We start from the raw sequence: 13111 nt of genomic DNA, 5'->3' as shown, positions 1-13111 counted from the left end.
AGGAAAAAGCCTCGGCATGCCACCCCTGAGCTGCTGCCAATGGATCAGTGGGGCCAAAGCCATAGCAGTCTGTCTGATAGTTTAATCACTGACCCAAGACCCAGGTCAAATACCATGTAGCCATCGGTGGGTTTGCATACTGTCTGCTCCTCTGGGAGTGCAATGTGAATGGCTGATTAATGCAAGGGTAATAAATGCAGCTATTAAACACCAAGAGAAATTGGGAGAGCATTTAATGGCGCACTACCCATATAGCATAAGTACCTTCATTATTCCCAAGAGAAAGATTCTGTTTTACGTGAGGAGAGTGTTGGGTAGGAGGTGCTGTGAAGTGTGTGCTATAGCCACTCTGTAAAATGCAAAAATGCAAATATTAGTCAGTGGCTTCATATCTGTGAGTGGCCACTTGCCAGCTGAAATGTTACTGAGGGTTGTTATACAGCAGGAAAAAATTCATTTGGGTATTTATCACCCCCCGGTCAAAGTCACACAGGCTTTATAATGGTGCTCTCTGCATGCAAAGTGCCACATCGATGTAGATGGAAATTCAGGCGCTCTCAGCGTCAGATCATTTTTATTGAGTTGCATTATGAAGGTTATCACAAAGAGGTACATTTAGATAGAGATGGCAGGTGGTCTGTGTCAAACAGGCAGATGTCAGGGTGGTCATATTCAAAAAACAATATTAAATTTCCTACTGTAAGAGCTCTAAACTGTGCAGAACGGTTTCAGAGAAACATACAGTGGTATTCAGTCCCTTTAGTTAAGTAAAGGTACTAATACCACACTGTGAAAATACTCTGCTACAACTAAAAGTCCTGCATTGAAAATGTTACTTAAACGTAAGTAAGTTTAATCAGTAAAGGTACTTTAAGTATTAAAAGTAAAAATATCCAACACAGAGGAATAAAAAAAGACAAAAAAAATAGTTTTTAAAATCTTCCCCTAAAATTTCAAAACACAAACTCAAAATTATATATATAAAAAAGAAAAACATCCATATATCATTTCTAAAAAAGACCAAAACAAACAACACCCAAACCCCCTGGAAATTATTAGAAATAAATAGAAAGAAAACACTACCAAACCTGAAAATTATTAGAATAGAATAGATTGAAAAAACACCACCAAAGACAAAAAACAGAAAAACACTCTCTACACCTCAAAATTATTATTTGAATTAATAAAAAAGAAACAGAATGACCTAAATGTCTATCAAAATAGTTGCCCGTTTATTTTCTGACAGTCAGCTAATTAAAAAATCAACTACTAATTTCAGCTTGTATAAACTTTTTGGCAATTTATTTTAAATATTGTGAATTAAAAAAATATAATATTTCCTTCTGAAATGCAGTACAGTAAAAGTAAAAGCTGGCATGAAATAAAATGCTCAAGTAAAGTGCAGGTACCTCAAATCTGTACTTAAGTATAGTACTTCAGTAAATGTACTAAGTTACATCCCACCACTGGGAACATTTTTACTAACAGCTGCCCAGTGCCACAGTCTCATCAACAGTTGTTCTTGAAGGGAGAGAGAGAGAGAGAGCAGTAACACAGGATCTGATGAAACCAGTCGCAGCACTAACAGGATTCGGGTGTTAAGGGAAAGAAGCGTAGCTGAGAGCAGGTAGAGTGCCGGGTTTATTTCCTGGAAGTCGCAGCTCACTCACTTTACCACAGGCGTCATTGATCTTCATGTTCCTCTGATGTCAAGTCTGTTTTGTGTGCGCTCTGTTTTCCAGGCAGGAGATAAGCACTACCACCCCAGCTGTGCGAGATGCAGCAGGTGCAATCAGATGTTCACAGAAGGGGAAGAGATGTATCTGCAAGGTGAGAGAGCAGACCTGCCTGCATTCTCAATGTCACAGAGAAACTTTGTGGCTCCACTTGTGGTTGTTTTTAACGAAAACTGAAGAATTGCATGCTCATCTGTAGGCTGTATGGGGATTGTTTCGGGAGTGTTTGTCTCCACTCAGTTATGTAGATTTTCTTTAATTTATCAACGAAAGAATGAAAGTTACTGCACAAGGTCAGTAACATTTCCGTCACAGACCTTCATCACGCATTCCCTCAACAATATTAAACCTTTGTACTAGAGGAACTCATATATTATAATGAAAAGATGAAAAATCACTGAAGTGAATCAAACAAAAAACTAAAATAATAAATAAATAAATAAATGATAATAACTGAAAATAATAATTCAAAACTAGTACTGGACTGGCAATATAAATAAGTGATTTTATTATTATTATTATTTTTTTTTAAATCAGTTATTGATGGTGCAAATGTCTTTTGTGAATGTGTTTTTGATTTTATGATTTTACTTTTTTTGATTACCTGTTGCAGACTGTGGCCTTTGTATAAAGATGATAAAGATGTCATATTGTAAGTTTGATGCTGGATGAATGTCTGTGACCGAAATGTTGCATTTTCAGTACACCTAGTGCTGACATTATGCAGGAATTTAAATGGTCATTTGCATAATTCAGTTTTTCCTATGTACTGTGTACCAGGTGTGCATTAGGCAGCCTTTGATTAAGTCCATCAATAATCCATGTAATAACCCATTAGTCACACATCTGTTTGTATTTCCATAATCTGGTTATTAATAGCAGCAATGTGTCTCAGGTTATTTCAAAATACTTTTTGGTCTCATTAAGTCATATATGCAAATAAACCAAACATTTCAACAGTTTGAATATTATTTATTTCCATATGTGGCTAAATGTATTTCATCTCTGTCTTCCTCCTCAGGATCAACAGTGTGGCATCCCGGCTGCAAGAACACCACCAGAACAGAGGAGAGACACAGGGAGCGGGTAGGAATTTGGACGTCACCGATTCCATTGTCCATGACTCTGTCTTGACTGAAAGCACCTTTCTGTTCACGTCTCATTACGATGTTTTCCTGGAGAAGTTAGACATTCGGAATATGTGATGAGGGATTCTGCACGGGCTGCTCCCGTTCACTTGATGAACCTTAACCTACTGTGGTCTGCATAATTTGAGGCGGTGTTATGTGTGTGTGTGTTTGTGTCTGTGTGTGTGTGTGTGTGTGTGTGTATGTGCGCCTCTGCATGCGTGTATAAATACTTGTGCATATTAACATGTCAACATGTTCGCGTTGATGTGTGTGTGTGAACTGTGAGTCGGGCTGGAGAGGCACAACCCCTGTGTGATGTCCTGTGAACCCCCCTCTCCCTTCCTCCACAGCTATTGCCTCCGTCCCTCTTATTCCTCCAAAAAAACAGAAAGGCAGGTACTGTATTCGCTATTGGCTATGAGATGGCATCATCCTGTGTTCCACCATGTACATAGGACACGATGCACTGTATGCTGCCATCTGCTGGAGACAGCCTGCAGTGCCCTCTCTGTGTGTCACATGGAGCCATTCAGTCTTGTCTTTTAACACCTTCGACTCATATAAAAGGTGCATGAGACAAAAATGCACACATTTGGAGGAGCAGACAATATAACAGATGACTAATTCGTCTTTTTACAAATCCCCATTAATTTACCCAAAAGCTCATTTAATTACGCTCCACTCAGACCTGCTGCTGCCATCCAAACTCTTCATTTCCCATGAACAGGCATGAGGTCCTTAAGATCATAAGATCACAGCGCTAAAGCACTCATTCACTTTGCAAATTTGCAAATGAATGACCCAATCATGAAATGACATGTTTCAAAGTACCTCGTGTTATTAATAAAACGTAAATACAGGGTTTGCAATTCCCTCTCATCGCTCATACAGTAAAAAGCCCAAATGTTGAAGTGTTTGGGGTGCTAATCACGGTGATGTGCAGATGGCAGGGGGCTGTGGATCATGGGAGACTGACTGACTGACTGGCTGACAGATGTTTGTGTGACTAACTGCCACTTGTGTGTTTTCTTCTCACAGCCTACGAGGTCGTCATCCGAGAGTATTTGTTCCAGACCTGGTTCAAGCATACCTGGCTCACCGGGTCACACGATCTATGTACGACATGTTTATCCTTTTCTCTTAATAACAGCCTCTTTTGACAGTTATATCTTGTTCAGTAATAGACTTTTCTTCAGTAGTAATCTCCCGTTACCCTTGTGTGTGTGTTTGCATGTGTGTCTTTATTTGTCTCCCTAGGCAAAAGTAGACAATGAGATCCTTGATTACCGAGACCTAGCTGCCATTCCAAAAGTCAAAGCCATTTATGACATTGAGCGCCCCGATCTTATTACCTATGAACCTTTGTACACCACCTCCCTGGATGAGAGAGAGGAGAGACGAGAGAGTGTGGGAGAGGTAAACACACAGACCGCATGCATCATTTCCTGAATGCATGCAATCTTTATGCACAAACAGTAACTGTGCATCAAGAGAAATATTCCTCAAATGATCCTCTGTTTTGTTTTCCCTCTAGTAAGACTTTCCTCAAGAATAAAAACACACAATTAAGTCTGTTTTTCACGCTGTGATAAAAGCTTTTACACAGTACTGAGACTCTGTGTCCCTCACAGCTCCACACTGCCAGGAGGGAGCGTTCCCCCTTGCCTGATGACAAGGTAAGATACGTCACCATGTGCTGATGATGATAAATGATCCTAAATGAAAATGGGAAAGAACAGATGTGTACGTCATATATAGAAGGAGACCATGCACATTGTAGAGACACGGCTTGCAAAGATGTGAAAGAGCAGCAGATTCTTAGTCCTGATAGAGTGGTGATATTTAAAGCCTGTTAAATAATCGCAGGTTGACATCATTGTCTTAAAGAGGCTGTGGCGTGCTCATTTTTTAAGTTATATGTCAAAGTATCGATTGGTACCAACCATGTCGGCATGGCTTGTCAGGAGTGAGGCTAAATACAACTCTGAATTTAGACAAATTTTTTGGGAGGGTACATCTGGTTATCCTCAAAGGGCTTCCTTGAACTCTCAGCTCAATGAAAATGGGTTTTATGGTTGCCCATGAGTCTCCCCTAACCTTCCCGATAAACGATTTGTTTCTTACAATCAATGCACTCCTTCACCTAACATGTATAGATACATTACACATTAAAACAGGATTGTTGTGAATTTCAGTACTACAGATAAGCAAATGTGCATGTTATGATAACCATTACTTTTCATACTACGGTAAACCTCAAAATATGTAACTGCAACTCTAATCTATGCTCCTTAGTAATGTTAACTGTAAAATAAGAAGCCAAAGTATACTCTCATGTGATTCCTTAATGCTCCATATTGACATGGTTTCCAGCTAGCCTATATACTTCAAAAGCATAATCAAACTCCTGAAAATTCAGTTATGGTTTTTGGTTTCAATGTGGCACCCCAAGATTTTCAGTGGTCCTATCTGGCCACCCCACGAAAACTTTCTGGGGGCACCACTGCTGATATTTATGTCTGTCTGTTTGAGCTCCTTTGCCCATATGGAGCAGACTGATATTAGATGAACTATCATGTTTTCAGAATAGGTCTTAAAAATAAAGTTATAATCCAGATTTGTTTGATTCTTTCCAGTCCTCAAGAAACATGTCGCCAACACCACCTGGTGAGGTGAGCATATCATTTTGTCAAATTTACTTCTCCCTTGTATGGGATGTAAACACAGCATTTGATGTATTTTCTTTAATCCAAGTAGTTTGTGTAACAATCTGTGTGTGTGTGTGTGTGTGTGTGTGTGTGTGTGTGTGTGTGTGTGTGTGTCAGGGCTCTTATGACAGGAGGGAACGCATCCTCCAAAGGTCCACCAGTCAGGGGTCCATAGGATCACCAGTTTATAATCGTCATGGTTACACCCCCACCTTGTCACGGTCACCGCAGCATTTCCACAGGCCAGGTGAGTATATGCGAGTGTGTGGGCGCATGTTGTTATATCATTTTGATAAAATTACAGCTTTCAGGATTTTAGGTGGGTGGATGAGATCGTTAGTGGTCAATAACAGTTGTTAAAACACTGTGGATGCGTTCACTGACCCTCCACCTGAACGTTTTCACTTCCCTCCTTCTGATCTATTTACCACTTTAAAGTGGAACTTCACCAAAATTGACTTTAGGTTGTTATGTTATTAGTTTTTGCCTTAACAGAATAACAACCTTTAAGTCAATTTTGCGCCTTTAAAAACACTTTTTGTCCTGAGTTTGCTATTATTTCCATTACAAGTTTGATTTTAAAGTAAAATACTCTTCCTTGTTTCTTACTGTCATCTTGAATACTCCTTACCTCTCACTTTGGGTGTCTTTTATTTCCCCTTTTTTTCGACTTTGATTCCTGTATTTCTTCCTTTTTTTCTTTTGTCCCTCACCTTCTCACCTCCTATCTCCTCCCTACACCGTCCACCTCTGCTGCCTGGTCCTGGGGGTTTTGTCCCCTGTCCCACACCCTCCCTCCCTGCAGAGGCTCTGACAGGCATGCAGAAGCTCTGCTCCTCCCTGTGCAGTAACAGTGTGGGCTCCAGAAATAGTGACTCCCGCCCCACCTCCCCTTTCAGACACCACTTCCTCCCCCATAGCCAAGGTAAGGGCCCCACTCCACTCCTCTCCGCTGCCCTCCCCAAAGGCAATACGTCATCTCCATCACCTGGGATGAAACCTCCCATCAGCGCCCCCATCTGTCATTCTGGATTCATTTCTCATTTGACTATATCTGCCATCCTGAGTGGTCATGTCTTGGTCAAACCCACGCAGCCAAGGCACCGATTCTTCACTAACCAGCATGCACTTCCTCACCTTCAACTAACACAGCCTCTGCCAAACTAGCTGATGGGCTTTTTGTGTTTTTGCAGCTTTGCATGCACTTTAGAGATACTACAGTGGTAATCCAAATCCAGTACCCAAACTGACACTTCCCCACATGTTGGATGATGAATGCCTTTTTTTGCCTTGTCAGAATGAGTCTCTAGACTCCTGTAAACTGTAAGGCTGAGATAAAAAGAACGGTTTTGTAATATAAGTTTGCTGTTGCATGCTGGGAGTTATTAACTTCTTAACTGTGTGCACTCTTATTAAACCGTGAATTCATATTATACAACAGACTAACAGACATTATAGTTCATGACTCATGACTCATTTCCCTAATCTTGCTATTTTAAACTTTGCCAGTTTTCTCCGCTTTTGTGCTTTCATCATAGCACACAGCTTCATTAACTGCATTTATCAAAAGCAACCAGAATGTCTCCCATTCGCTCAGAGTGACTTCAGCTGGTCCCGTTGGTCCCTGTGTGTTGCACCGTTCAGACTGTGGTTCCCCCTTTAGTATCCCTGCTTACGTTCTGTTCTTGGTTCTTCTCACTGGAGGCACTGACCCGCCAAGTGGCCGGAGCTCCCCCCTCCCGCTCAGGCCCGACAGCCGGCCGGTCACCCCGCCTCTCTCTCAGACCCCTAAACATTTCCACCTCCCAGGTAGGAGCTGGAGCGCACCCTGTCACTGCTCGTCCCTACTTTCTGTCTTTCTTTCTTTCTTTCTTTCTTTCTTTCTTTCTTTCTTTCTGTCTTTCTGTCTTTCTGTCTTTCTTTCTTTCTGGCTTTCTTTCTTTTTTTCTTTCTTTCTTTCTTTCTTTCTTTCTGTCTTTCTGTCTGTCTTTCTTTTTTTTTAGTGTGGACTCAAATTTGATGACTTTAGACTCGACATGAAAAAGGTCAAGAAAGACTTACAACTTGATTTGGACTCAACTCAGGTTGTTCCTATATTGAAAGTACATGGTAGTCAAGAAAATACATAATTACAATAATAATTACAAACAGAAAATTACAGACAAAGAAAATAATAATAAACTTGTTTTAACAAAAGTGTACAAATAATAAAAAGGATGAATCATTTTGGTATTTAATATTTTATTAATTCTATCTCAAATGGCTTTACATTTGGTGAAGAGTGCATTATGACTTGTTTAGGACTTGAAAGTCAGAATTCAGAATTCTTGACTGGGGACTTAACTCGGGACTTGTGATGATACTTGTGACAAAATTTAGGACTTTGGACTTGACTTGGTACCTGTCAGTCTTGACCTAACTCGGGACTTGTATATCTTGGGTTTGGACTTGACTCTGTCTATCTATCTATCTATTTATCTATCTATCAATCAATCAGTCTATTTATCTATCTATCAATCAGTCAATCTATTTATCTATCTATCTATCTATCAGTCTATCTATCTTTCTATCTCTGTCATTTTACTCCATTTGGGATCAGCTTTTTGCTTTTTCCCCTCTTCTTTCACAACTATACAGATGTATCGCAGGAAAAAAACAGCAAAATTCAGTGTCATCCCTATATGTCATTGCTTGGTGTTGTTGAGATGTTATAATTTGTATCACCGAGGCACTGTATACTCCGTAAATGTCTTTTCTGTCTGTATTTGAATATTTTCAGATCAGGGGAGCAACATCTACAGAAAACCACCCATCTACAAACAACACGGTACCTTTTTTCCTCTAGTAAAGAGTGTTTTATTGTAGTAAAAGGAGTAAAAAAAATGTCAGCTATACTCTTATTATGTTACTGAGCTGAGCTCTTTCTTGAAAATGCTTTTGTTAATCAACTGAAACTGTGTATTCATCTAACCACGTAGTCACCCCCAGTGTCAGTGTATGAGCACTGTTTGAAGTCTGTCTCCAATCCTCCTCTGTCTGACCTGTAGCTTGTTTTACACACTGCACTTTGACTATGATAATGAGAAGTCACAGTAATAATGTAGTTTTCTTAAAGCGAGACTGTGCAACTCTGGCTGACTTGTGACAATTGCAGGATAATGACACTTCATTTTCAAAGAGTCATTTGCGTTAAAGGCAACCTTACTGAAAGAGAGACAAACTACACCAAAAACATTTTATCTGTGACAGGCCACAGTGTGATGGAACAGTAGAGTAGAGGAGAGTGATAAAGTCAGCAAACTGACTAGTATCGTCTGTAATATCAAACTGAAGTTTGTTAACATTAGCTAACAATAGGCACTATAGTGGTCATACCAGACCAAGTAAGGTAAGAGCACCAAAACCCTTCAACCTATTGATCCGAACAAGGGTGCATTTTTATTGTTTAAGAACTCATCTTTTCAGTTGTTAGATGAAGAATATCACATTTACTTTTTACACAGTCTCGCTTTAAAAAGGATCTGAAACAGTATGCCAATGGCGTGAGCAAACTTCATGTACGCCAGTTGGTTTCTGAGAGTTTTTTTTAGTTAAGTGATGATTTGCAGAACAGGTGTAATTTTGCTTGTGCAAGATGTCACTACAAATCATCCTTGCAACACCCTTAAAACAACACTGACTCTTATCCACTGGCAATTCCTCGACACTTATTTAAGAGGATTAGATTTAAAGGACTACTTTACCCATAAAATGATCATTTGCACATTAAATACTCGCCCTGTGTTGCGTTGAATTGTGAAAAAAAACATAGGTTTTCTTACTGTCAATGCAAAATCCTGAGAAAATTCTTGACAAATTGGAGTAAAAGGCAGCCGCGTTTAACAACAGCAAATCTTTATTCGGTCATTTGCGCTGTACATAAACAGACAGCCAATTTCCGCGGGGAACTAAACAGAAAATTAAACTTATCTATGCTCTCTTTAAAGCCAGACTCCATTGACAAAAACAGTAATTGTACATCACCGAACACGGGAGCTGCTGGTCTACTTCTGCTTCTATCTTTGGTTTGTTTGTGTTACTGTGTGACTTTTGTGAATCCAAACTAACCTTTTAAAGCACCAAAGTAACACATAACACAAACAAACTAACTGATTAAGGAAGCAGTACTCTAGAAGCAAGGTAACATCACTGTTACTGGGGAGCATTTCAGTTTTAATTGGAAAGTTTTAGCTAAAAACCATGTGTTTGGGAAGTACCGAGCATACAACTAGATAAATGAGACTTTGATTATACTATACAAGTTGTGTCATATTTCGTAAACAAATGTTTTGATATAGTTTTGCTTTTGTTAAACATGGCCCCCATTTACTAGAATTCATCAAGAATTTTCTCCGTTTTTGGATTCTTTGTTCACCGTGGAGGCACGTGAGAAAATTAAAATTTAATTCACAAATTCAGTGAAAGACAAGGTGACTTATTGATAAACAAATTATCATTTTTGGGGTTGATGTATTCCTTTAAAGCTTTATACAATATTCAGTGACTTGTCAGGAAAGACATTTTTGCACTGAAAGCAGCATATAGTTTAAACCTGGATGACCCAGGATTAAATGAGCCTGACAATCAGATGGTGCTAAAATGTTTACCTTTGGTTGAGACTGAGACCCAGACACTGATAGATCAGTTCCCATGGTTACCAACCTAGATACAGATGCCATAGCACGCCAAAGCAAGCCTGCTGATGAGATCATCAGATCCGCCACCTTTCCCGCTGCCCATGCTCCCTCTCCAGATGACAGCTCACGGAGCGAGGGCGACCGTTGGCCCTGCTCTCTGGTTGTATTAGGTACAGTAGGCTCCTGATGGGCATGCTTGCACTGCTACCGTCTAGCGTTACAATAGACACCTCACCACAACCTAACTCTTGTTGTCTCTCCCCTCCAGCTGCCCCAAAAGCTTAACTGCATCCCTGCTTCACCCTGAGCTCACGCTGTTATTCAGGCGTTGTAGTATTTGTCTTTAAGTTTTGCTTGCGCAAAGCAGAGGCGTTGTTTGGTTTCTGTTGCTGCCATATTATTTTCTGCTTGAGGTAGCATCAGTGTCACCATTTTACGTTCACTTACCGCACATGATGGGTGAACTAGCTATACACAATAGTGCCACAAATGACTTGGACAGAGATAACTGAGACTGACTTCAAACTGACTTTTGTCTGTCTGTCTTACATTGTGCCGTTCTGTGTATTCGACATCCAGTAAAATCTTGACATGAATGATGAAGTGTAAACATCCGTCATGTCAGTGTAGCCAAATATTCCAGTAAGTCCCCCTGTTTGTCTGTCTCGTCAACTCTGTCTCACATTTGTGTTCTTCCGTTCACCTTTTACTCATTTACTGTGTGTGTATTCCTCACTGCTCTGCAGCCAAATGAAGCAGCCACATCTGTCTATCTTTCTCTAAATTTGATCTGTGGATGAAGCATTTCATCTGGTTGTACTGTACATATGTACATGTGAAGCATGGTTTCCTCCAGAGAGATTTGTGTGTTTTTCTGTGCACTTTTGTGTGTTTTTTGTAACTTTTTGGGCTGGTGTACGGCACCTGTAGGTTCAGAAGGGAGGAGACGATCCAGAGAAGAGGAGGAGGAAGAGGCCTTGAAAAGAAAGCAGCTCCATGAGGAACATCTCAGCAAGGTCAGTGAGCTAGCCCTCAAACTTAAAGGAATACCTCACCCCCATATTAACCATTTATATGTCAATTACTCACCCTGTGTTACCTTGAATCCTATGAGTCAGTCAGGGGAGCCATGTTTAAGAACAGCCAAACTATAACAGTCAGTACTTCCCAAACATGCATTTTCACAAAAACCTTTCCATTTAAAACTGAACTGAGATTGAAATATATTTATGCCGTCATCAAAGACTCAGCCAGACTCAATTGACAAAATCGAAATTTTACCTCACTGAACACAGGAGCTGCTGGCTTACTGTTGTTTTAGTTAGTTAGGTATATTGTTTTACTGTGTGACTTTGGTGTTTTAAAGGGTTAATTCAGATTCACCAAAGTCACACAGTAACTAAAACAAACTGACTGAGGAATTGGTAGACCAGCATTTCTTGTGTTCAGTGAGGTAAAAACGCTGTTTTTGTCAATAGAGTCCGGCTTTGGAGGTAGCATAGATAAGTTTCACTGTCAGGTTAGCTTTAAATACGAAAGTATTAGCAAACAAAATATGTTTATGGGAAGTGCTGAGCATATAACTAAATAAATGAGACTTCAAGTGTACTGCAGAAGTTTAGTGAGAGCTGATGTTTTGATATTGATATTCTGTTATTAAATGTTGATCATGAATTTTCTGATTTTGGATTCTTGTAATCAACGTGTGCCTGATATGAATATGTGAATACGCATATATGCATGCTGCGTGTCCTTAATGTTTGTGTCATAAACTAATGTCTATCCGTGGATATCCTATAAAGTATTGGAATGTGTGTATGTGTGCAGATTCAGTCTGGTTTGGGGAAGCTCATTCTGAAGGAGGAGATGGAAAAAGAGCAGATCAGAGAGCGCCATGCACGTAGCCTCTCTGCTCAGCGCTACGACCCCAAACAGACCAACTGTGACGCAGGTACAGAGCAGCATCAGCTAATATGCTCTTGAGTCGTCAGCAATGTACTATAACACAAGGTCTGTGATTTAGAACACTTGTAACGTGTACGGGTTATGAAATAGCTTCAGTTTGTGATTTGAAAAATCTCGGTTAATGTTGCCAATTTATGTCAATATCTTTTTAAATCCAAATATAAATTTAAACATTATTTGTTTTTTAGATCCAACTTCTCCAACCAAAACTAACTCTCTGCCTGGCTATGGAAGGAATGGGCTGCATCGGGTGAGAGCTTAACAAGATTGCTATTGAAAAAAGACGGCTAAATGCAAGTAGATGACAAAGAGAAAAAAAAATTGCATGTTAAATGCATTATACCTTGTCACCAGTGCCAGAGGCACTAATTCTTTTCATCTTTTAACACAGTAATTATATTTCAATCCCATTCTGGTTCTAAATCAACAACTAAATACCCTGTAGCACCCAATATTTTTGCCTAAAAATGTAAATAGCACGAGTTCCTGATAACATAATGAAATTTGCACAATTGAAAATGTAATAAAAAGCCAATAATGTTATAACTCGGCCAGTAATGTCTTAACATATGTTGTGATGAATTTGCTGGTCTTGAGCACACTGCTGCTTTTTTGGGGTTGACCTTGGTGTGTGCACACTCACTTAACTGATTGCACCTGTGACAATAATCTAGTGCTGCTCTGATTGCCTGACACCTGAGATCAGCCTCGGTGTATCTGTGAGCTGCCACTTGCTTTTAACATATCCTGATGAAGACTCTAAGTTGAAACACGGAGGCACTAAACCCATTTATTTAAAGCTTTTTAACTTTTGCAAAACAGTGTGACTTGGAAGTTTTTGGTTTTGATTTATTTACAAAAGTAAAGTCCAACCTCTCCCTCTTTTTTTTATTTAT

The 13111-nt window shown here is 39.7% G+C and overlaps 1 protein-coding gene across 7 annotated transcripts in view; it reads left to right on the top strand.

The window, feature by feature from the left end:
* Nucleotides 1–13111, top strand: part of LOC121943118 (actin-binding LIM protein 1-like) — a 54877-nt gene that overhangs the window by 36058 nt on the left and 5708 nt on the right. For 4 of the 7 annotated variants that reach the window (XM_042486530.1, XM_042486529.1, XM_042486527.1 and 1 more), the window contains 14 exons: nucleotides 1743–1830; nucleotides 2758–2822; nucleotides 3905–3982; nucleotides 4124–4282; nucleotides 4498–4542; nucleotides 5503–5538; nucleotides 5692–5821; nucleotides 6380–6499; nucleotides 7279–7383; nucleotides 8354–8401; nucleotides 10280–10420; nucleotides 11181–11266; nucleotides 12078–12201; nucleotides 12404–12465. In XM_042486530.1, the coding sequence (XP_042342464.1) occupies nucleotides 1743–1830; nucleotides 2758–2822; nucleotides 3905–3982; nucleotides 4124–4282; nucleotides 4498–4542; nucleotides 5503–5538; nucleotides 5692–5821; nucleotides 6380–6499; nucleotides 7279–7383; nucleotides 8354–8401; nucleotides 10280–10420; nucleotides 11181–11266; nucleotides 12078–12201; nucleotides 12404–12465 (1287 nt within the window). The remainder of the gene's footprint in view (nucleotides 1–1742; nucleotides 1831–2757; nucleotides 2823–3904; nucleotides 3983–4123; nucleotides 4283–4497; nucleotides 4543–5502; nucleotides 5539–5691; nucleotides 5822–6379; nucleotides 6500–7278; nucleotides 7384–8353; nucleotides 8402–10279; nucleotides 10421–11180; nucleotides 11267–12077; nucleotides 12202–12403; nucleotides 12466–13111) is intronic. The other 3 variants (XM_042486532.1, XM_042486533.1, XM_042486534.1) reach the window with 3 other exon arrangements.

The sequence above is a fragment of the Plectropomus leopardus genome, chromosome 5 (assembly GCF_008729295.1).
Source record: "Plectropomus leopardus isolate mb chromosome 5, YSFRI_Pleo_2.0, whole genome shotgun sequence".
Taxonomy (NCBI): domain Eukaryota; kingdom Metazoa; phylum Chordata; class Actinopteri; order Perciformes; family Serranidae; genus Plectropomus; species Plectropomus leopardus.
Note: the sequence above shows the minus strand (reverse complement) of the source record. Positions and strands in the feature narration are given on the sequence as shown.